The 22,384-nt window shown below is 36.9% G+C and overlaps 1 protein-coding gene across 5 annotated transcripts in view; it reads left to right on the top strand.

Moving 5' to 3' along the window:
* Positions 1-21,790, top strand: part of LOC133531229 (irregular chiasm C-roughest protein-like) — a 129,207-nt gene extending 107,417 nt beyond the window's left edge. For 3 of the 5 annotated variants that reach the window (XM_061869379.1, XM_061869377.1, XM_061869378.1), the window contains exons 15-21: positions 562-720; positions 1,322-1,369; positions 1,961-2,046; positions 3,659-3,813; positions 7,176-7,256; positions 18,722-18,814; positions 20,429-21,790. In XM_061869379.1, coding sequence (XP_061725363.1) covers positions 562-720; positions 1,322-1,369; positions 1,961-2,046; positions 3,659-3,813; positions 7,176-7,256; positions 18,722-18,814; positions 20,429-20,466 — 660 coding nt within the window. In that variant the 3' untranslated portion in view covers positions 20,467-21,790. Of the gene's footprint in view, positions 1-561; positions 721-1,321; positions 1,370-1,960; positions 2,047-3,658; positions 3,814-7,175; positions 7,257-18,721; positions 18,824-20,428 lie in introns of all 5 variants that reach the window. The other 2 variants (XM_061869380.1, XM_061869381.1) reach the window with 2 other exon arrangements.
* The last annotated feature ends 594 nt before the right edge of the window (positions 21,791-22,384 follow it).

Genomic DNA, 22,384 nt, shown 5'->3' with positions numbered 1-22,384 from the left:
GTAGATTTTTTCTGTTTCAATTAAAATTATTTTTAAAGGGGCACTCAAGTAATTTTAGTCGATTATTGTTGGAACTGATTGTCTTGCTCCTGTTGATAATCCTCGAAATTAATCATAACATAGCTAGTAATAAACGACTAAGAGTGCGTGAGGTCCAAAAGATTAAAATAATATCACATTTTTTTTTTTTTTTTTTAAAAACAAAAAGATACAAATAAAGAAATTAATCTAAAATAATCCACCCTGAATCGTACCCGGCTCAAAGGTCCCCATTATTCCCGCTGCGTTTCCCCGCTGAACTGCAATGGAAACCTGCTGAACCAGATACGACCCAGAGCGAGGATCGCAGCCCCTCTCGCGCAAACGGCGCCCTAATTCTTTAATAAAAGCGCGAGCCTCTGACCCCCAAGGCTCTGCCGTCTCGATCGCCACCGGCACAAAGTCGTACGAGGATTCCAGCGCGGCGTACTTCGCGTGCTTAGCCCGTGCCGCGGACTCCGCTGCTGAGCCAGCACAGCTTGTGGTCTGCTATTATTTTGTAATACATTTAATATTTTGCAGGATTACACCAGTTCAGACAGATCCGACTCTAAACTACAGTCAGGCCTGCCATTGGCCGGGCCTGTGACTCTACCGAGCATACGACTGGACGATCCTCTGATGCAGTTCAGATACAGCAACGATTATTCTGATCCTGCTTACAACGAAAATTATTATAAGGTATGTTTGTTTTGCAAATTGGAAGCTATTAAAGAGGGAAGGAAATATATCGATGTATTCACATTTTAGAAAAATGCCTTGTTGAAGGATGTCCAAACGTTGAAGGATGATATGCGTGGGTCATACAATTTTTTTAGTAAATTCGTTTTCAAAAGTGTAGACATCGTAAAGTAAATAAACCTAAAGGTAATTTTTACGCGGCACCTTTACAGACGGGTTACTTTTTTTCAGTACTTGAGGCTCAAATAAGAAAAACGGGATATGTAGCAGAGTCATCAACTTTGTCCACGGAAGTGACCTTTTTCTAAAATGTATTTGACCCTGATAGCGATTCTATCATATTAATATCAAAAACATAACAGATTTTGAAATCCAAAAACCGCTCCACCGGGATTGCTAATTTCGGTTTCAGAATTACAGAATTTTTAGGGCTACATTTTATTTTGTTCATGAGATATTAAGTCAGACTTCATCATTATTTTCTAGGCATTTATACAAGCTTTTATATTTTTATCTGCGCCTGAAGTTAAAAAGATTATCTATATGGACGAAAAATATTGACTAAACCTTTTAGATAATTTCTTTTTTTTTTTCATTGAAGATCATTACAGGACGTGCGTATGTATGTAGACTAGCGTTGAAAAGCTCTGTAAGTAACTCTTTAAAAACATTTTTCATTGCTGTAGTGGCTAAATAAAAGATCTAGTTATTTAAGTTGATTCTGACTGTCCATACGCAATTGATACTGGGTTATAACATTTTTTTAATGCTAAACTCTAAAACCTCATAGCACAGCAAAGCTAGAATCACAAATACTCTAATATGTATACAACTATGCTCATGAGATCATGACCTTACCCCTACATCCGACCAATATACATCTGTAGCAAATTAGAACTTACCAATTGCTAAACACTCTAAACAACCCTTTATACCAACTACAGAATCAAACCAAACAAACAATTCAAAACATCTTATTTACCTTTACTTGTTTTACAAATTTCGATTTTGACTTCAGCATTATAAAGTACCTTTTCCAAATGCCTTCTCTCCTGATTCAAACCAAATAATCAACTTTTCAAAACGTCCCAACCGCTTTCACTCTTTTTACAAAATTCAACTTTGACTTCAGTAACATAAAGTACATTTTCCAAAATCATAAGTATAGTTACAGTCGCCCCCCAAAGTTTGACCGCAAGCTTGTTGACGTGCGCAGCTGACACGATGCCTTTGTTTGCAGAACCCGGGTGGGTACGTGTATGACTATCCGCAGGGGTACGCACCGCCGAACAATTTGAGGGTACAGTCGCCGGAACCGGCTAACAGGTTAGTGTGGAATTAGATTCGTACATGGGAATGGGAATTGGAAATGCTGAGAGTATCACCATAGAAGCAAGTTTCGTAAAACCATGCAACAATAGTATAATATAATCATGGTCCACAAGTTGAACAGGTAATGAAGTACCTATCAATAACACTTTTCTTTTTGGTGATGCCTCAGTAACTCCTTCCTTATATGAAAATACTGCAATATTCAAATAATATTCACTCCGAAACGAAAATTTTCGAGACTTCGAGTTACTTTTGTTTTTTAGATTAAGCAAGTAAATGACAAAATATTATAGTGCCCTGGTAGTTGCTAGGTAACCGACTTCGTTTACCTACCTATTAATAAAAAATGTTACGCAGGTAACGAAAAATAACTAAAAAATATATAAGATTTAGGGATTTACTTTCTTATCAAGTTCATTTTGAGTAAAATATTTTGATATGTAGGTATTTTGAAATATATACGCATCGTGATTCGAGCTAATATTATTTTAAACAGTATTACATGTCCTATTTAGTCTTGAGGAAGATATTACAATATAATACAATACAAATAATCTTACGATAATTATTTACAACATAATATTGTACAGAAACAGTAGACTAAAATAAAGCTGACTAAATACAAAAATGTTAATACTATATTATTATATATGAATACAGAAATAAAATAAAAATACCCCACAAACGATTAGCCCCCGTAAGTGTTAAATTGGTTAAATATCAAAAAGTAAATAGATATTATAGGACATTATTACACAAATTGACTAAGTCCCACAGTAAGCCCAATAAGGTTGAGGGTACTTAGACAACGATATATATAATAATATATATAAGTATGTATAAATACTTAAATACATAGAAAACACCCATGACTCAGGAACAAATATCCATGCTCATCACACGAATAAATGCCCTTACCAGGATTTGAACCCGGGACCATCGGCTTCATAGGCAGGGTTACTACCCACTAGGCCAGACCGGTCGTCAAAAAGTGGCGCCACCTTACCGGAGATCGGCTCGAAACGATGCCGCCATGCCTTTGGCGTTTGATCTTTTAGATGGCGCCACTTTTGATATTTAACAAATTGTTATCACTTATCAGTGAAATGATAAGGATCAAAGTCAAATGGCGTTCTAAAAGTTTTAGTCATGTGTCGAAAGATGGCAGTAAATTTACTATGGCTACAAAGTATTCTTTGACAATCCACCTCTATTTCAAATTCTCTTTGTCTATAATCAGTACACTCAGATACATTATGATGATATTTGATATTTATGACACAAAAAATAAAATTTAACAACGATATAACTATATTCCACAGTAAATCCAAAGTTTTCTACGAAACCAGAACTACTTTTAACTTTCCCGTGTAAAGACATTTCCACAGACCATTATCCCAAAAACCCACCCTTAAGTGTTAGGTCCAGCCTCATTCACTTCACTATTTTCACTCCCACGTGCCGAAAACCCACTTATTGTGTCTCTCCACAATAAACTTGCTAAAGTGCCGCACGGTCGACATTCAAGCAAGAAGTTCCCTAGTAAATATCTGCAATGTTTTTGTGTTCCCTTCACCAAGATATCCAAAGATTCTTTCTTGTACAGGTCACTTCAAGGCTCATTGACGCGCAGCATCGACACAGCTTCAACTCTACCGTTGTCGGCCGGCAATGGATCGCAGAATAATTCTCTGCAACGAACGAAAACTCAAGACGAGACTGACGCAATCAATAATTTGGGCCTGCCAGTTGGTGGCGACAGTAAGTGAGGTTCCTGTTTTGATTAAGGGAAGAATTTTGTTTAACAAATTAGTTTAGGCGAAATTGATAATGTGCCAAATTACTTCGGATCTTAAGAGCTTGGGTGGAGCTCCGTACATTTTGTTATTTTAAAGGCTGTCCTGAGAGTCATTTGGTTTTGTCCTATTGTCAGCTTATAACTTATTTGTACAGTCACGGACTTGAAATGCTGAGCCTTTTAGGGCTTACTTTACTTTGGACGGTCACGTCTGAAAATATCGATACGAAAAAAGTGCCAAAAATATGTATACACGACTTTATTGCTCATATATTAAGGTAGTGTATAAATATTTTTGGCACTTTTTTCGTATCGATATTTTCAGACGTGACTGGACATTACATACCGTAAGTATTGACAGTCAAATTAGCTTGACGCTTAGATGGATCAACCATTAGTCTCTGACCATATAATATCCACAGTATGTGATTTTTATTAAACAACTTTCAGTAGAAGATTATAAAGTACGGTACTATTCAACAGTGCCTACTTTGCAAGCATCTTCTGTCAGAAGAACTTTAATAAGTTTCACCATCATGTATATGCACATAATTATATGTATTAGTCTATCTTTTATACCTTATATAAGTAGTAGTATTTAACTATTTATATATTTTTAATATTATTTGACTTCACGTTTAATTTTTTTCTTATTATTTGTTATTAATTTTTCCTGCACCAACATACACAAATGTCTCTGATTGACCCAATAGTTGACTGGTAGAGAATGCCTTTTGGCATTTAGTTCGCCATTTGTCCATTTTTCTTTATGTGTGCAATAAAGTTTAAATAAATAAATAAATAGTGACATCAAACCAAAAATAAATAAAAAATTAACACCGTCAAAGCGTCAAGGCATCATACCTAATTATTTTAAAAACAAATAATGTTTAATAAATTAATAAATAAGCAGTAAAAATACCGACAAAAACGCTTCAATCGCAAAAACATTATTCAAGCTTAACTTTATTTTTAAGCGTTCAATTAAACTTTAAAAACACGTAGTTTCAGGCTTCCACGTTTTTAAACAAATATGCCAATTTCAATCGAAAACTTTTATTCAAAAAACATGTCCTATTTTCGTACACCGTGCTGACCGGCGTAAAGTTTATCTGCTTAACGATTTAACTTAAACAAGCAAAGCGGTAAACTCACATGCTTAAGCCTTTTAAAGTCGACTTGAATGCAAAACGCGTTGGGTTGTACTGGACCGCAAACTTTTGTTTTATAACTTTTTTTTTACTTTTTCGTACAAGCTTATTAGCTTTGGCATGTGGTGAAAGCTTCTTACTATACTCGATATATTGGACTAGCTTCTGCCAAAGAATTTGACTGCTCGGAATGAATATAATCAGAGCCCGAAATTCTCGTAACACTTTTGAGCTGTCTTAGGGACTTCTCGTTTATTGACTTCCGATAGTTCCGATATACATATTTAATCGATATATTATAGAGCACAACACAAAATATCACTACGAGAATTCCGGGCTCTGATTATAATGATTGATAAATACTACCCTATGTCCTGTCTCGGGTCTCCAATTATCTTCATACCAAATTTCATCTGAATCGGTTTAGCAGTATAAGCGAGAAAAAGTAACACACAGAGTTACTTTCGCATTTATGATATCAGTACCTGGGCGACCGAGCTTTGCTCGGTTATAACTATAAAAATTAAAAAATAAACTTGAACATATAAAAAATAAAATTAGTCACCGGGCGAGATTCGAACCCGTAACACTCGTTTAGCAGTCCGCGTTATAACCCGCTGGACCAGACGTCCGTCTGTAACCGTGGCCGGTAACACGAAATTAGCGACCATATTCTGCGTCGTAAGAAAAACGCATGAAAACTCGAAAACACGCGTTTTCCCAAACATAAGACTAATCTAGATAGATTGTATACCCCCAAAAACCCCCATATACCAAATTTCAGCGAAATCGTTAGAGCCGTTTCCGAGATCACAGAAATATATATATATATATATATATATACAAGAATTGCTCGTTTAAAGGTATAAGATTAGTGAAAATTGTTTAGAAAAGTAACTAAAGGAACTATTAAAGTAGAATTTAAGTGTTTCTTAATCATAAAAGCATAACAATAACAACATGAGTGTAATTGAAAGCCGAGGATTGCTCTGATAGTGTTAATTTGTAAGCCTATCCAAATATCATTAGAGCAAAAATTCTCATACTAGCATATTGGGAGCGTGCACGACTGTCACGCAACCTAGTGTCCGCAAGTCTAGGGGAAAACGTCAATTCACTACATCTTATAAAACTACTCCAAAACTAAAAACTACTGAACGGATTTTCATACGACTTTCATCTATCAATAGAGTGATTCTTCAGGAAGGCTTAAGTATATAACTTGTTAAGGTTTTGTGTAAATTGTTTGAAATATAACGATGTTGTCGGAAAAAATCACGCTGGCTAGGAGCTTTAATCGAAAACGCTGCCTAATCCGTTTGAGCTATAACAACACAATGTATGGTGGGGTTGTTTCTCATTCATAGGTCTACAAAAAAGTCCACGATGTTAAATGTCTATCTTTTAAGGATAACTTACTATATCCATTAATGGATGTCTATCTTTTAAGGATAACTTACTATATCCATTAATGGATATAGTAAGTTATCCTTAAAAGATAGACATTTAACATCGTGGACTTTTTTGTAGACCTATGAATGAGAAACAACCCCACCATACATTGTGTTGTTATAGCTCAAACGGATTAGGCAGCGTTTTCGATTAAAGCTCCTAGCCAGCGTGATTTTTTCCGACAACATCGTTATATTTCAATGCCACATATTACGTGATCTTTTTCTAGAAGTTAAGAATTCTTAACTTCTAGAAAAAGATCACGTAATATGTGGCATTTGCAAAGCTATTTACATGGATACATTATTAACAATTATCAAAATAAATAAGTTAGTTATATTAAGCATTTCATACAGATTACAATGGTCTCAGATTACACCATTCAATTTAAATGAATATTTCAGGAGTAATCGTAAATCAAAAATTTCATTTCGAGCCATATAATTGTGCGAAATGTTAAAGATGCTATCCGCAGTTAGTTCAAATTTTTACCACCTTATGCGCTGGGATCGCTTTACTTACCCCCACCATGCACTTCGCACGGTCCCAATACAGAATTTATTACTAAAACACAATAACACTTAAGGAAAACCTCTTTTGTATGACCCCAAAACTGTTATTTCAAAGATCTGAGTAACACATTAGTATTGCTCCTTAATGTGAGTCCAAAACTGTAAAAACCTAACACATTTCCGTTGTCACATGTATGGTTCTGTTTGCAGCGCCACCGATCTACGCGAAAGGCGTGGACTTGCGGTACGCGGCCACATACGGGAACCCGTATCTAAGGAACAGTTCACATGGTAAGCGAAATACTTTATACCACAAGGAGGCTGATTCTGACTTATATAAATAAATAATAAATATTTGGGGACAATCCTATACAGATCGACCTAGCCCCAAACTAAGCAAAACTATGGATATTAGGCGACGATATACATACGTATACAGATAAATACATACTTATATACATAGAAAACACCCGTGATGAGTCATGAGGAACAAACATCTGTGTTAATGACTTAGCCCCAAACTAAGCAAGGCTACAAATACCTGTGTACATCACACATAAATGCCCTTACCGGAAATCGACCTCGGGACCATCGGCTTCATAGACAGGGTCGTCAATTTAAAGTGACGCATCGTTAAATAATAAAATCTAAAATTCGGCGTTTTGCTTGCTTGCATTTGAATCCCGAAACGCTCATACCGATACTTCGCTCGTAGTGAATTTGCTTTTGCGCTAGCTTATTCTATAAGTTCGTATGCGGTAAAACGGGTTTTACCGTTTAAAGAAAAAAACAAGAATTAATCGAAAAATCACAGTATTGAACTACAGTATTGATGTGTGTGTTTATACTAATCTACATGGAAAAATTAGAGGCTTGAATCGGTCTCATTTGCCTGTACAATGAAAATTTTTGTTTAAAAAGAGGCATTTTTGATACGATTTTCTCTGCTATAAAGTTAACCAATCGTGTAACGGCAACTACAGAAATGAAGTCGATGCCATGAATAACCAGTTCACCAAACAATACTTTCATAACTTTTTCAGTTGCTTAGTTGTTGATCAAGATACCTTAAACCAAAATTTACAATGCGTCGTCTTAACAATTGTTGAGGTTTTAATTTTGTTTTGATCGGTGTGTAAGAAATGCAATCAGAGTCGTGTTGCGTATTGATGACTCCTGTTGTCATGTTATTAAAGGTTAGATTTGACAAGTCTGCGCGTCATCGTGGATGACACGAAATATACTCGTGTGCGTGAGATGTAGCAATACGCGCGAGCGATCGTCAATGTATCGAAACAAGATCAAATTGTAAAATCAAAATCGGCATTAGGGGCGTTAAGTTTTATGAAGTGTGCGTTGTGTGATGCGGGCAAATAGTTGAGCTGTAGTAAATATCAGAAATTATCGAAGAACCCGCGTTCTCATGATAAACGTAATTTATGCTGCAAGTGTAAAGCGAATTTTATAGTGTGCGGTTTATGATAACTTAATCATGCTACAAGGAACAGGATACTTGTTTTATATAATTTATTTCTCTCTTGTCGGAAAGGATAAAATGGATTTAAATTAAAACTTTAATCGTAAATGAATACATTCACATTGGTTGAGAAGGTTACAACCATCTTTAAGTTAATTAAAAATATCACTAAATCCGATTCATTAAATGGGTCCTGTGAAATACGGATATTCTAAGAAATATTTTTTTATTTTATTTTATTTTATTTCCACACATACAATTATCATTACAGGCTGTACCCAATGCGATAATGTAGCAACAAATTAAATATACAAACAAACAAAAAACAAGTACCTATATCTAACAACTAAATTTTTAATATACTACCTATTCAATATAACAAAGAGTTAATACAGCTACTTTTGTGAATTCACTCATCGTACATGAAAATAGGTCTATATGTGTGGCTATGATGTTCAGGGTACGCACGGCGCGTGTCATCGGCGCCTCGCGCAGCAACTTGGTGCGCCCGCGCGGCGCGGCCAGCAGCCCGGGCTGACGGCGCGCCACACAAGAGCGCGGAACACAAATACCCACCGACCCCAATATATCCGCATTGTATATCTTTCCCCTAAGCAGTTTAAAGATATATGTAACGAGTGCTAGCTCCCTTCTGACTTTCAACTGATTGTATCCGACCATGCCTAAAATAAACAATGTCGGATACATCAGCGGATAAAACGGGTATACGCCGTATTGCCTCATATACATATACCTAATAAACTTATTCTGTATCCGCTCTAACATAAAAATATACTTTGCTTCGTGTGGAGCCCATATTTCAGCATTGTATTCTAGCTGGCTCCTGACCAACGCATTATACAAAGATGTTATAGCCTTCATATTTGTGAATCCATTAGCCATCCTTAGTACAAAACCTAGATTCCTGAATGCTTTTTTACAAATGTTCGAAATGTGCTTTCGAAACGTTAACTCAGTGTTAAAACTAACTCCTAGATCCCTTACTTCTGTGACTCTAATCATTAAATCTCCATCTACCTTATAACTGTTTTGAATGGGAGTACGTGCCCGAGAGAAAGAGATAGTCATACATTTCTTGGTATTAAACTGTAAAAGATTTTTCTGGCTCCACTGTACGACTCTGTCGATATCCGCCTGCAACGTTTTACAGTCATCACTACTATTTACGGCCAGAGACAACTTAAGATCATCCGCAAATAATAAACACTTAGCGTCTTTTACTGTTTTAGGCAAGTCGTTTATCATTAATAAAAATTCGAGAGGCCCTAAATTGCTACCCTGACTCACGCCTGATCTAGTAAAATAAGGTTTCGACCTGTGCCCTTCATATTCTACATATTGCTGTCTATCCCTCATATAGTCTGCAAAAAAATTAAGTAAGTGTGGGGTAAAACCGAAGCCTGCCAACTTTGACAACAACACGTCGTTATCAACGAGATCGAAAGCTTTTTTAAAGTCAAAGTAAGCAGTATCGGTTTGACCCCCGCTATCTACTATAGGTATTATCTGCGCTACGTGACTCAGAAGATTGCTGGCCGTACTTCGTGTCGGACGAAACCCGTGTTGCGCATCCGCGAGCTGCGCGCTCACCTGCTCATATACTCGTTTGTGAATAGCCGATTCAAATACCTTTGCCGGTGTCGACAGAACCGCTACCGGTCTATAATCCTCTGCCTTATCTCCAGATCCACCTTTCGGTACCGGTATCACTCGAGTAATTTTCCAAATTTCTGGGAATACTTCTAGCTTAAGACAGAGGTTAAAGATGTGCAATAGCGGCTCCACCAGCACCATTCTACAGTCCCTAAATACGTACGAGGGAATACCATCCGGGCCAGAGGATTTTTTTGGCTTAAGTTGTTTAAGGGCTCGCCGCACGTCCTGTAAATCTAGCCTGTCAACATGAACCCGCGCCGCGCTGTTCTCAGTGCCCGCTGCCACTATTGCGGCGCTAACCTCCAACTTTGGCTTCTCCACGCTGTATACGGAGTGAAAAAACCTAGCAAATTCAGTACTTACTTGTTCACTGGACAAAGGTTCTCCATTCATTAATATTGTTTTCGTACCTCTGCTCCTTCTTTTAGATTTAATATAATTCCAAAATGATTTAGGATCTCTTGCCATATGATTTTGTACCCGATCTTGATAATGTTCATGCGTTTGTTTTATCAGATTTTTCAATCGAGCCCTGCACTGAGTAAACGCTTCGTAGTCTACGGTTGATTTACTAGATTTATACTTTTTATGAAGGGTAGCTTTAACTTTGATATTCCGAATTATCTCACTCGTGTACCACTCAGGATAGATGCATTTGGATAGTCCCCTCTTTTGTCTTTTTTTTGGAACACACTCCTCTATTATAGAATTCAAAGTATCGTAGAAATAAATTAAACTCTTTTCTAAATCTAAATTAAACAAAGGTGTCCAGTCAACTGCAGCGATTTTTGAATATAAAAGTTGAAAGTCGGCTTTGTTAAAGTTCCATTGAGATATATCGGGGGCGGGTTCCTTGTTGCATTGCGGGGTATGCCGAGCATCGCGCCGAACGCGCGGGCGCACGCACACCGCCAGCGGCGGGTGGTGCGCGTCCACCGGCACAAGCGGCGCTGTCGCCGCACACACCCGCACCTCCGACCCCTCCACTAATTTGTTCAAAACTAAATCTAAACAACGACCGTTACAATTATTGATTTCATTACTCTGAGTGAACCCACAAAATGTCACAAAGAAATCGTAATATTCACATATACCTTTTGAGCATGAATGTAAGTTAAAGTCACCTACCACTATCACATCGCTATACTTACTACAATATTGTTCTATGATTCTAAACAATAACATGTATTCATTGTCATTACTGTTTGGTGGTATATACACGACGCACAAAAAAAACAGAAACTTTTTACGTAAGTAAACAGTAGCACCTGCTAGTTCGAACACATGTTTGTCAATATCCACGTTATCGGGAACCGGTACTCGCCGCAGCTCGAGTCGTTGTGCGGCCACGAGACACGCGCCGCCCTGCTTGCGCCCGTCCGCTCGATCGCACCTTACAATACTGTAACCAGGCGGTATTATGTGATATGTGAACATTATGATCAGATGATAATCAGCTAATGATAATACAATATTTAAGACACAGACTTAAGAAGATAACTAAAATAATAATGATATCTATTTTCCTAATGCTATTACTTGATTTCTAGTGTATTTTGTTAAATATTTATTTTTAGAGCGCTGCGCTCACGCCGCCATCAAAATACTTCACTGTTTAGTGAAACATTCAATTTACGTGCAATGATTAGATTAAGATTAAGATTAAGATATTTATTAATAAAATTATAAATAATTTTACATGTCACACAGTAGTATATACATAAGTATCACAACATATTATTATTACTAGCTGTTATCGTTAGGTACAGTTTTAGCAGATTTGGTCAGTTATATTGGTACTTTTTCATATCTTAGTTTAGTAGTATAATTAGGTACATAGTTTATGATTACATCATTCAGTTGGAGGTATCAGTGGTCCTTAACATAAATTCACTTATTGTGTAGCACGCTAACCCAATTAAAATTTTCTTAAGTTTACTTTCAAATATTGCCTCACTAGTTGAGTTAATGACCTCTTTCGGTAGAGTGTTATAAATCTTTGCACCCATGACAACGAGTGACTTCCGAGTCTTTGCCAGTCGGCAGCGCGGGACCAGCAGGAGGTGCTCGCCACGCGTGTTGCGGCCGTGGTTCTGCCCGCGGGTTGTATATAGCCCGAGATTTGCCTTCACATATTTACAGACTTTTAATATATAAACACATGGCAGCGTGAGGATCCTGTGTTCCTTAAATAACGACTGCGCTGGATAATCATTGGGCTTGCCCGAAATTATCCTAAGGGCACGCTTTTGTAGTCTAAACAGTCTATTGCATTCGGCTGCAGTGGCCCACAGCTCTACACCTTGAATCAAAATTGAGTGGAAATACCCATAGTATGCCGTTTTAAGATTTTGAGGCGTTAGAGTTGGCGCGAGTCTAGAAAGGGCGAAGCACGCCGATGCTAGTCTGCCGGCTACCGCATCTATATGGGGGGTCCAAGTTAGTCCCGAGTCAATAGTAAAACCGAGATATTTTGCTTGCTCAACCTGTGGGAGTTTTATATTGTTCACATATATTTCTAGCGGACATATACCAATTTTTCGAAGTTGAAAGTGCATAATATTTGTTTTATCAATATTAAGAAGCATACCGTTAGATGAAAACCACTTGGCAATGTTGTGTATTACTTTATGGGCTTTAATTTTTAAGTTGTTGAAATTATCTTCATTTAATATTATGCACGTGTCATCTGCAAACATAATATACTCAGGCTCAGAGCACGCCGTCATAATGTCGTTAACTAGTATTAAAAATAGGTTATTACCCATCATCGATCCTTGGGGTACGGCACAATCTCCTATGGGTTCAAGGTTCGATTTCGCGCCACGAACGACTGTGCTTTGTTGTCGGTTGCTGAGGAATGAGGCGATCGTGTTAAGAAAGTTGCCCTCGAAGCCGTAGCGTGCTAATTTCGAGAGGAGCAATGAGTGGTCGATCATCTCAAAGGCGCGCGAAAGGTCACAGAATATCGCTGCGACCTGCCGCCCGCCCTCGAGATGCGCCATCACTCGTGCGACCGCGTCGCGCGCCGCGTCCGTCGTCGAACGGCCAGTCTGGTAGGCATACTGCTGGTTATTTAAAAGATTTTTTGATATAAAGTGTTCCATCATTCGCTTACTTAGTAGACGCTCATAAACCTTAGAAATTACAGGTATGAGGGAAATCGGCCTATAGAATTTAGGTATATGCATTTCACCCTTTCCTTTATAGATGGGCTGAATTTTTACTAACTTTAACGTGTCGGGGTATACACCCGCATTGACGCATTTATTGAATATAGATAGCAGTAAGGATATGACAGTAGGAGGGAGAAGATCAATGACATAGGTTGTCATATCGTTGATGTCCTTAGAATGTTTTCGTTTCACGTCCTTACATGTTTTCAGCATTTCGTTAAGAGTAAACGGTTTAAATAGGAATGCAGATGGTACCAGTGGCAGATATCTGTCGAGATATGCGAGTGCATCACCTACGCACGGACGCGAGTCGTTGTTCGTGTGAGTGTAGTAGTGGTTAAGCTGCGCGGCGGCGGCTGCTGCGCGTGCCGTCTCGCAGTCGCCCGGCGCACGGCTCACGAGCACGTCCAGGGGGCCGCTCCTGCTGCTACTGCGCCGGCATGTCTCCGACGAGATGACGCTCCACATAGCCCGACAGACACTGCCACCTGCACTACACACTATTTTGCTATTTATGAATTCTACACGGTCATTACGTAATGTGGCCCAATACGCTGTTTCCAATTTTAATAGACTCGAGTGTAGCTCGATGTCGTTAGGTTGTTTAGATAACTTAACCTTCGTTGCACGCAATTTATGGCGTAGTTTACGTAAGAGGTCATTAACCCAGGTGTTTACAATCTTTTTAATAGGTTGTCTTCGCTTAGGGAAGTGAATATCATAATAGTGTTTAAGGATGTTCATTACAGATGTAGTTATTTTATTAGGGCATTTATTTTTTATAAAAACGCAATCCCAGTCATATAACTCGAGGCTCTGAATAAAATTGTATTTGTTTTGATTTGAAAAAATGCGTTTAGTTGTAAACTTAATGGGAGAAAAGGAATTTTTAGTATTTATGATTACATTTACACTCAAGTGATCTGACAGGTACATTTCTTTACAAGTCACATCGCAAATCATGCTTTTGTGTATGTTAGAATATGCATGGTCAATACAAGTTTCTGATGTTGCAGTTATTCTAGTAGGTACGGTTACTAGCTGTCTAAAATTGTGTTGTTTAATTATATTTAGGAGACATCTGGTGTTAGAACATTTAGTTAGGAGATCAATATTAATGTCTCCTACCAGTACAACATTATTATTCTGTATACATTCTAGGTTTAGTAATTCATCTAACTTAGTAAGATATAAAGGTACATCACCATTGGGCGGGCGGTAGATACACACAATGATAAGGTCCAGTCCAATGCACTCGATGGCACAGGCTTCGAAGTGGGCCTCGAAGGATAACTCTGCGATCTCCCTGCGTTCCATTGTGATTATATCCGATTTTGTGTAAATACAGGCTCCACCACCTTTCTTTGTCTGTCTCGAGTACTGGGCCCGGAGGTTGTAGTTGAGGATATTGATCGTAGAAAGCTGGGTTTGTTGAAGCCAATGTTCCGTGAAGCATAGCACGTCGAAGGAGTCTTGAATTTGAAGTTCGCATTCTAGTTTATATGTTTTGTTTTCGAGTCTATTTATGTTTAGATGTAAGATGTTTAATTTACTTTCAGTCCTCTTCGGTGGGATGTTATTTAATCTATTATTCGGTATGGTTTCGTCGTGGGCGTAGAAAGGGATGCCATTCAGAAACGCTAACGTTCACGGGCCAAGCCGAGGCCGAAAGGAAATTGTCGTACACTGCCGCTGGTATTCCAATTTTGAAAGAATTGTATGAATCATGTTTTGATTTTATTTGATCGACGGTGTATCGTAGGTCGGCCTGGATGGTTTTCAGGTGTGAGATAATGTCTTCTGGGGTAGTGTTTTTCTCGAAAAAGCACCCATGGAGATATTTTAACACTTCCACACCTTTTAGGCCGGTGTTGATTGCAGTCCCCTTTATTATGTTGCGCTTGAGGCTGCGGCGGCGCTGTTTGTGATGCACAGTCTTCCACTCATTTTCGCATATTTCATTGCTTTCGTCAGAGTTCTGGCCGTTGTCAACGTCATTTTTTGCTGATTCAATTATCTGAGGTTGATTTCTTTGTTCTTGAGTCGTTGATTCGTCATTGTGTTTTTCGGTTTGTGATTTTAAATGTGACGTCGTGGCGGTCGGTTTGCGCGAGGGAACTTGCTTATTTGGTCGGGTAATACGGCGCTGTTGGCTGTGTGCAATGATCTCTCTCGTGCTCGCTGCGGTGACTCGCTTCGGGCGCGCTGGAACCTGCGCGAGAGCGGGACGGCTAGTGGGAGTTGATGCGCAGCTTGACACAGCCGGTGTTGTAGTTACACTGTTATCGCTTAACCCGGCTAAATTTTTTACGCTGTTTGTTTTGTTAGTGGAGATAACGGATTTCAATTCCCGTATTTCACTCGATATTTCGTCGAATTTTTTAACTAACCGATTAATTTCACTTTTCAACGGTTCTATAGCTTCTATGATAGCATTTTTGACAATTTCACTGTCCACTTTAGGCATATTGTATTATTAATTTCACAAATTAGCTTGAGCACGATAATGACGCGTTCAGAGTGCGAGCGAGCGAGAATGATCTAATTTTTGATGGATTTTCAATAATAAATAAAAAAAAACTACAGACAACACCTTGTTTAGTAGATTACCGCAAGGACATAAAATGGGACGTTTTATCAAAAACAGTAAAGGTCCAGAATAATGTCGTTCGCTTGAAAACAATATTAAGACGTTTACGACCGTGTGAAATGAAAAAGTTGGTTTAATACCATGTTTTAATGAAATATAAACTGACCACCAACAGGTTTAAAGAAACGTCAAACTGAGAACACACGGCAATTAAACACAGACATATTTACAGAACAGAAACTATTAAATAAGTTTTAATTGAAAACCTTCTAAGTCAAGTACTTTGCGAACACTTAAAGCCCTAATCATTTATCTTTCGTGATCAAAAATCGTGAGATCAAGCCCCGGTCGCGCCAAAAATGGAGCAGAAAAAATCATCCGTTAATTACATCACACGTTTAGGGGGAGGGAGGGGGCCAAGAAAATGTGACATATTGTGACAACAATGGGTGAGTCACAAACTTTATGACGTCATTTTAACCATAATCATAATAATAGTTTTTGGACCGATAGTCGTTTTTATTGGTTTAATTTTCTTGCCTAATCGGTTTTGTGTCCTAAAATTAGTCTTTTTTTTTCAAAAATATTTTGATCTATTATTAATATTATTAATAATACCTAACTTAAATTGCTGATTTCTTTGAAAAAAATTATGCCAAAAATATGACGTCATACCAGGGGTAGAGCGGTTTGCCAAATGTGACAAGAGGGGGGGGGGGATCAAACAACGTTCGTGTGACGTAATTAATGGATAACCCCAAAGATTACTAAGGGATAACTTACGTTAGAGGCGAAAGGTTACAAGTAAAAAAAAACCGGGCAAGTGCGACTCGGACTCGCGCACGAAGGGTTCCGTACCATTATTTATAAAAACGCCAAAAAAAATATGTTTGTTATGTGGGAGCCCCCCTTCATTATTTATTTTATTCTGTTTTTAGTATTTGTTGTTATAGCGGCAATAGAAATACATCATCTGTGAAAATTTCAAATGTCTAGCTATCATGGTTCATGAGATACAGCCTGGTGACAGACGGACGGACGGACGGACATCGAAGTCTCAGTAATAGGGTCCCGTTTGACCCTTTGCGTACGGAACCCTAAAAAGATTAAAATGTATTTAATACTATGATAAACTTATTACAATATGCGAACCAATTTTTACTCAATGAAGATATGTATTAAATGACATTGTGTGTCAAATAATTAGGTACTTCAAGTCTAACCTCTCTGATAAATGTCAAGTTCATTCAATTTTCCTACGCATTTGCTTCAACACCGATAAAATGTCTGCCCTCGAATTAACTTTGAACGTTACGAGCGCCATTCGAATTTTACAAATTAATTTAAATTTGATGTTATTTTTAATACCATTTTAGAAGATCTGTCTCGGCAATATGTGGCTAATACAGTGAACTATCAAATTAGCTGTTTATATCCAAAAATACACATTTACAGTAGAGAAAACGAAATTAAACAGCAGTTATTTTGTATGGAAATAACACCATTTTCGATCCCTGTTTTTAAGTATGAGTGAGGTGCGCAGCAATTAGGTTCTAAATGAAATCAGTTTTTGAAGTTTCAATATTACTCCTTCAAATACCTTGAATTTATTTTCGCTACATCGATACACGAAGCTCAAGATCTTACGGGATTTGATCAAGACTGCCCACTAAGCCGATTTTGATGAGATTGATTTTATAAAGGCGTCTTGCATATATTAAAAATATTAATCTTTCTTACAAGATTAGAGATTACCGGGTTCTATCTAGATTATTTTTGTAAAAAGACGGGAAATTTTAGGATTACATTTAATTTGATGGTTTATTTTAGTACCTGCCTATCTTAACTTTCGGCCCGATTCGAAGAATGAGATACGATAACGATAAGTTCTGCTTTAGATAAGTTCTCATTTAGATATCGTTTGTATGTCGCATTATTGACAGAAGCAGTTCGCTTCGGGCAACCATTGTCACTTTGATGTTAGAATTGTCGTAGATAGATCTTATTGGGATCGAAGTATCACAGCGGAATTGAAATAAACGTCAATTTTGACATGTCGTTTAGTTGTCGATCTTTTAAAGAACGTGTCTTTATCATTCATCGAATCGGGCCATTTATATGATAAATGAACATAACTAGTCATAATAATTATGTTATTATTGGTTGCTTATGTTGTTTGCTTTTCAATAATTTGTATATTTTTCCAGTATGATTTCTGATTGCATAATACTATGTGGATTTTTAATTATCTTGCAATACATCTACAAACATAGATACGAATCAATTCTTGCAAGTTAAATTTGACCCACATGTATTACGTAAGTTGGGTGACAATGCAATATGATGGTACCATCGAGCTAATCTGATGATGGAGATAGGAGGCAGCCATTGGAACTGTGATAAAACCACACAACCTAACAGTGTTTAGGGTTGTAAGAGTTGTCTCGATGAGTATTAGTTGCTAGTGGAAAGAAAGGTACAGTCAGTGATAAAAGCTTGTATCAAAAATGACCATTTTGACAAAAAACTTATTAGCAAATATTGTAATAAAGACATTATGTTCTAAATAGGCCCCTGGATCCATATAACATTAACAGTAAAATAGTTGACCATTTGAGAAAAAAATCCAAGAATATGAATGAATCAAGGCCATTTATTGTTTGATTTCTACAGGAAAGATGCGTCACACTATTACTATACTTTTGGCCCTATTCGGATTTAACATTGACCTATTAATCAACATGTGGAATTTGTCTCTTTTTAAATCTACTTTTACTTTCCTACACTGTATTTATAATATACTGTGTACTTTAGTCATAACCTCATTTTATTACAGGTTATCCAAACCAAGTGCATACAGCAAAACCGGCGGCCACACCGGCGCCGCCGCCATACTCCGCCGTCCGGAGTTCAGTGGTCATGCCATCAGGTCAGTGAGGTCTGTCGTCTTCATCATTACTATCTCATACCATTTTTTTATTTAGTCTATTTGAGTTTGAGTGTCGCACTGCTGGCAAAGACCTCTCAATGCTGGCAAAGACCTCTCCCATAGTTCTCCATAACTCCTTGTTTTTCTTCCGGATATTTGTAAAGTAAGGCGTCAAAGCCTTCACCGTCGCTATCACCGCCTGGACTCACCCTGTCCACGTTTCTCTATCAGCATCCACTTGACCCAGTCTTATTTGAGTTTTTTTGCCAACGTCAACAATCCGAGCTTTAGGGCGCAGCGTAGTGTTACCATTAGTATTGGCTGACTAAAATAATTAAAACCGAGTTTAAACGAATGTATTTGTTATTTTTTAATCCTAATATATGAAGATTACTTTGCCGTCGGGACGAAAACTTAGTGGTTATGCCATCAGGTCATTGAGCTACGTCGTGTTCATAATTACTAACAATAACTTAACTGAGATTGAATATACCAATGAGAAAATGAATATAGGACGCGTTCAATGTCAGGTAGGCCGTGTCTAAATTAATAGTCAAAAATTAAACAGATCGCGAAATAACGTTACCGACAACGCGTAAGAGAGAGATGTTGATAATTTTTGTAACACTTTATTTAATGATTATAGATACTGGAAAGAATCACTTTTAAAGTTAGCATTCATCTTATTTCTTGAACTGAACCTGACATATACCATAGCAATACTCATCTGTGACTCAGGATTATAATTATTTAACAACACGACGTAAAAAACGAAACTATGTACACAAATTATGTGTGTTGTGTGTTGTAATTATACTGAAATTACCTTCAGGGTGGTCCTATAAAGCTTCTATAACTACTAAAGTTGGCTTTTGTACATGTTTAATGTTTTAATTATGGTAACTGTAGTACAGACAAAAGATTTAATGTGTGACCCATTTCGTACCTTGTCCCAGACAAATAACATGAAAGTCGCTAGAGACCTCATACTATTGTCACTGTGACAAGGTACGAAATGGGTCACTAATTAAATCTTTGCCTGTACATTATTAAATTCATTTAAACCATTCATGCAAAACTGTTTTCCGGTGTTGAGGCGATCATATTAAGTTGATTATTTTAATTCATTCATTGCTTTTGAGCATCCGCGTTCGTGTTATAATTATTTTGAATTGAATTATTTTCTGCTTAATAATGATAATTTATTTATCATCACGCCCAAATCACTTTTTTTATATTATTGTGTGTACATAAGGCAATAATCACATGACTTATTATATGTATAATTAATAAGATAACTCCTCAAAATCGCAATCTTCTATTTTGGAAATCAAAGAAAATACAATAATTGATTCACAAGAGGTAGTGCTTAATGTCTATAAATATTGGGGAATTAAAAAATGATTCGAGTTTTAGCTGAATTTATAGGCATCATTGCTATACAAAATGCTTAATGACATATCCAAACCAATTTTCTGTAATTTTTATTATATTAAAAGAGCAGCATTTTGTTTATGACACCTTTGTGGAAAACTTTTAACATTCATCTAAATTGTAATTGACAATACTTGTATTGTTCATATAATTTTTATATTATGAATATTTTTTTTGCAGGTAATGGCAACCAACCGGCGCAGGGTACACATGTATAGCAAATGCATGTAACACGTCTAGTGTAAAACAATGCTGTGAACTATTCAGTGACTTCGAAGCGTGGCTTTTGGTACCCCGCCCCCCGCTCGGAACCAGGGTGACAGTGGGGACTTAGAGGGGAGTGTGCCGTGCATATTCATTGTAAATGTGTTCCTAAAATAGATTTTTAATGTATGACTGAATGTAAATAAATATAGATATATAAGACAAGTGAAATGTATTTTAAAGTAAAAGTTGGATTTAATTCATTTATTCTGATGCAGCTCTTAAAATGTACAATGAAATTTTATTGTTGTGGGTATTTCACTGTTCAATGTTTAAGAACAATGAATAAGTAATTTCCTGGTATATTAATGATTCGTTTTTTGGAAATATGGAGCGTGCAAATTAAATTTTTATTCTGCTTTAGCCAGAGTCGATTGTATTTCGATTTTCTTTGTGCCGTATTGTAAATAAAATATTTTTCAATGTTTTAAACATTTTGCATTTGTTATTTAAAAGCTTGTAAATATTAAAGTTAAAATAGAGTATCCAGATGTGTATAAATTTGAAGTAGATTTCAAAAACTTCGTACCACCAATTATACTTATAAAAATGGCCCCAAATCATTAAAAATATTTATAACGAATATTGTATTATAAATAACGCTGTTGCTCAAATAACTAAATCGATGTACGATTCCAATTTTATTCCATTATTATTATATTTATAAAATATACAATTCTATAATAATTCTAGAAATAAAACAGACTGAGAATTTTTTGTCAAAATTTTTGAATTTTCAATAAGAAATTTAATATTTTATCAGCTGGCCGATAGATATTATAATTTTTAAGTAGATAAATCAATTTATAGGAAAATAAATGATGAAACTTTTAAGGAAAGTTCATCTTTTCTGTGATAAAACATAGTGTCGGGCAAGCTTCAATTCGAGATTTTAATTTGATTAATATAGAATCATCCCAAATGTACATAGTTTAAACCGCATTATATTTATTGATGTGCTGTCGAAAATTTCCAAGTTTGCGTGATTTCCACACGGAAATAAATCGGAAACTTTTCATTTCTTTCTATGGAAATCGAAGACTACATTTACAAAATAAAAGTTGTCTTTGTTTTCTTTGAAATTTTCTTCAAATTTCCGAGAACTTTTTGGAAATTTCCGCAACTTGCGCATTTGTAATTGTTTTTTAATTCCAGACAATTGTTTTTATAATAATAAAAAGAAAATGTATAAAAATAATGCATGCCAGTGTTTTGTTATTGCATGCGAAATTGATTTGCCATTATTTCCGTATATTGAATAAACCTTTAACTGCGAAACCGGCTTTTATTTAATCTATACCTTACAGGCATTCGAACGTACACTGATAGAATAACTCTATTGTATTCGGGCGATTTTTCGCAACGCGACGACTGGCGCCTATTTTGCTTGACATGAACGGGGGAGTTCTGCCAGCCCAGCTCGTCGAGGAATCCTATCAAACCGTTTGTTGTTGAGTAGAACCTGGGGGAGGTCTCTCGGGGATCCGAGATGTTTTGCCCTGTATGGAGCTACTCCGCTGCATTCCAGCACCACGCGAGATGTTGTTCCTTCTGTCTCCATGCATCCTCGGTTAGGAGACTGTCTGTAATACCTGTTATAAAAAGATGTTTGTTAAATAGTCCATGACTTGTTATGACACTGGTTCCCATACTCAGTCGGATCTTCCCTAGTCGAAGGAGCGCCCTTGTGAGCTTTCAGTTGATGAATTAACTGATTTCATTCGGTTATCGTGTATTTCGCTAATAGTTTAAAATGCAAATACATGACTAAAAATTTGGTCACGATCCTTATCAGTCACAGACAGTAGGTTAAGGACTAATACATTTACTCATTTAGGTTCCGTTGTTTTTGTCCTAGAGTTCCTATAGCCA

Source organism: Cydia pomonella, chromosome 24, assembly GCF_033807575.1.
Source record: "Cydia pomonella isolate Wapato2018A chromosome 24, ilCydPomo1, whole genome shotgun sequence".
NCBI lineage: Eukaryota > Metazoa > Arthropoda > Insecta > Lepidoptera > Tortricidae > Cydia > Cydia pomonella.
Note: the sequence above shows the minus strand (reverse complement) of the source record. Positions and strands in the feature narration are given on the sequence as shown.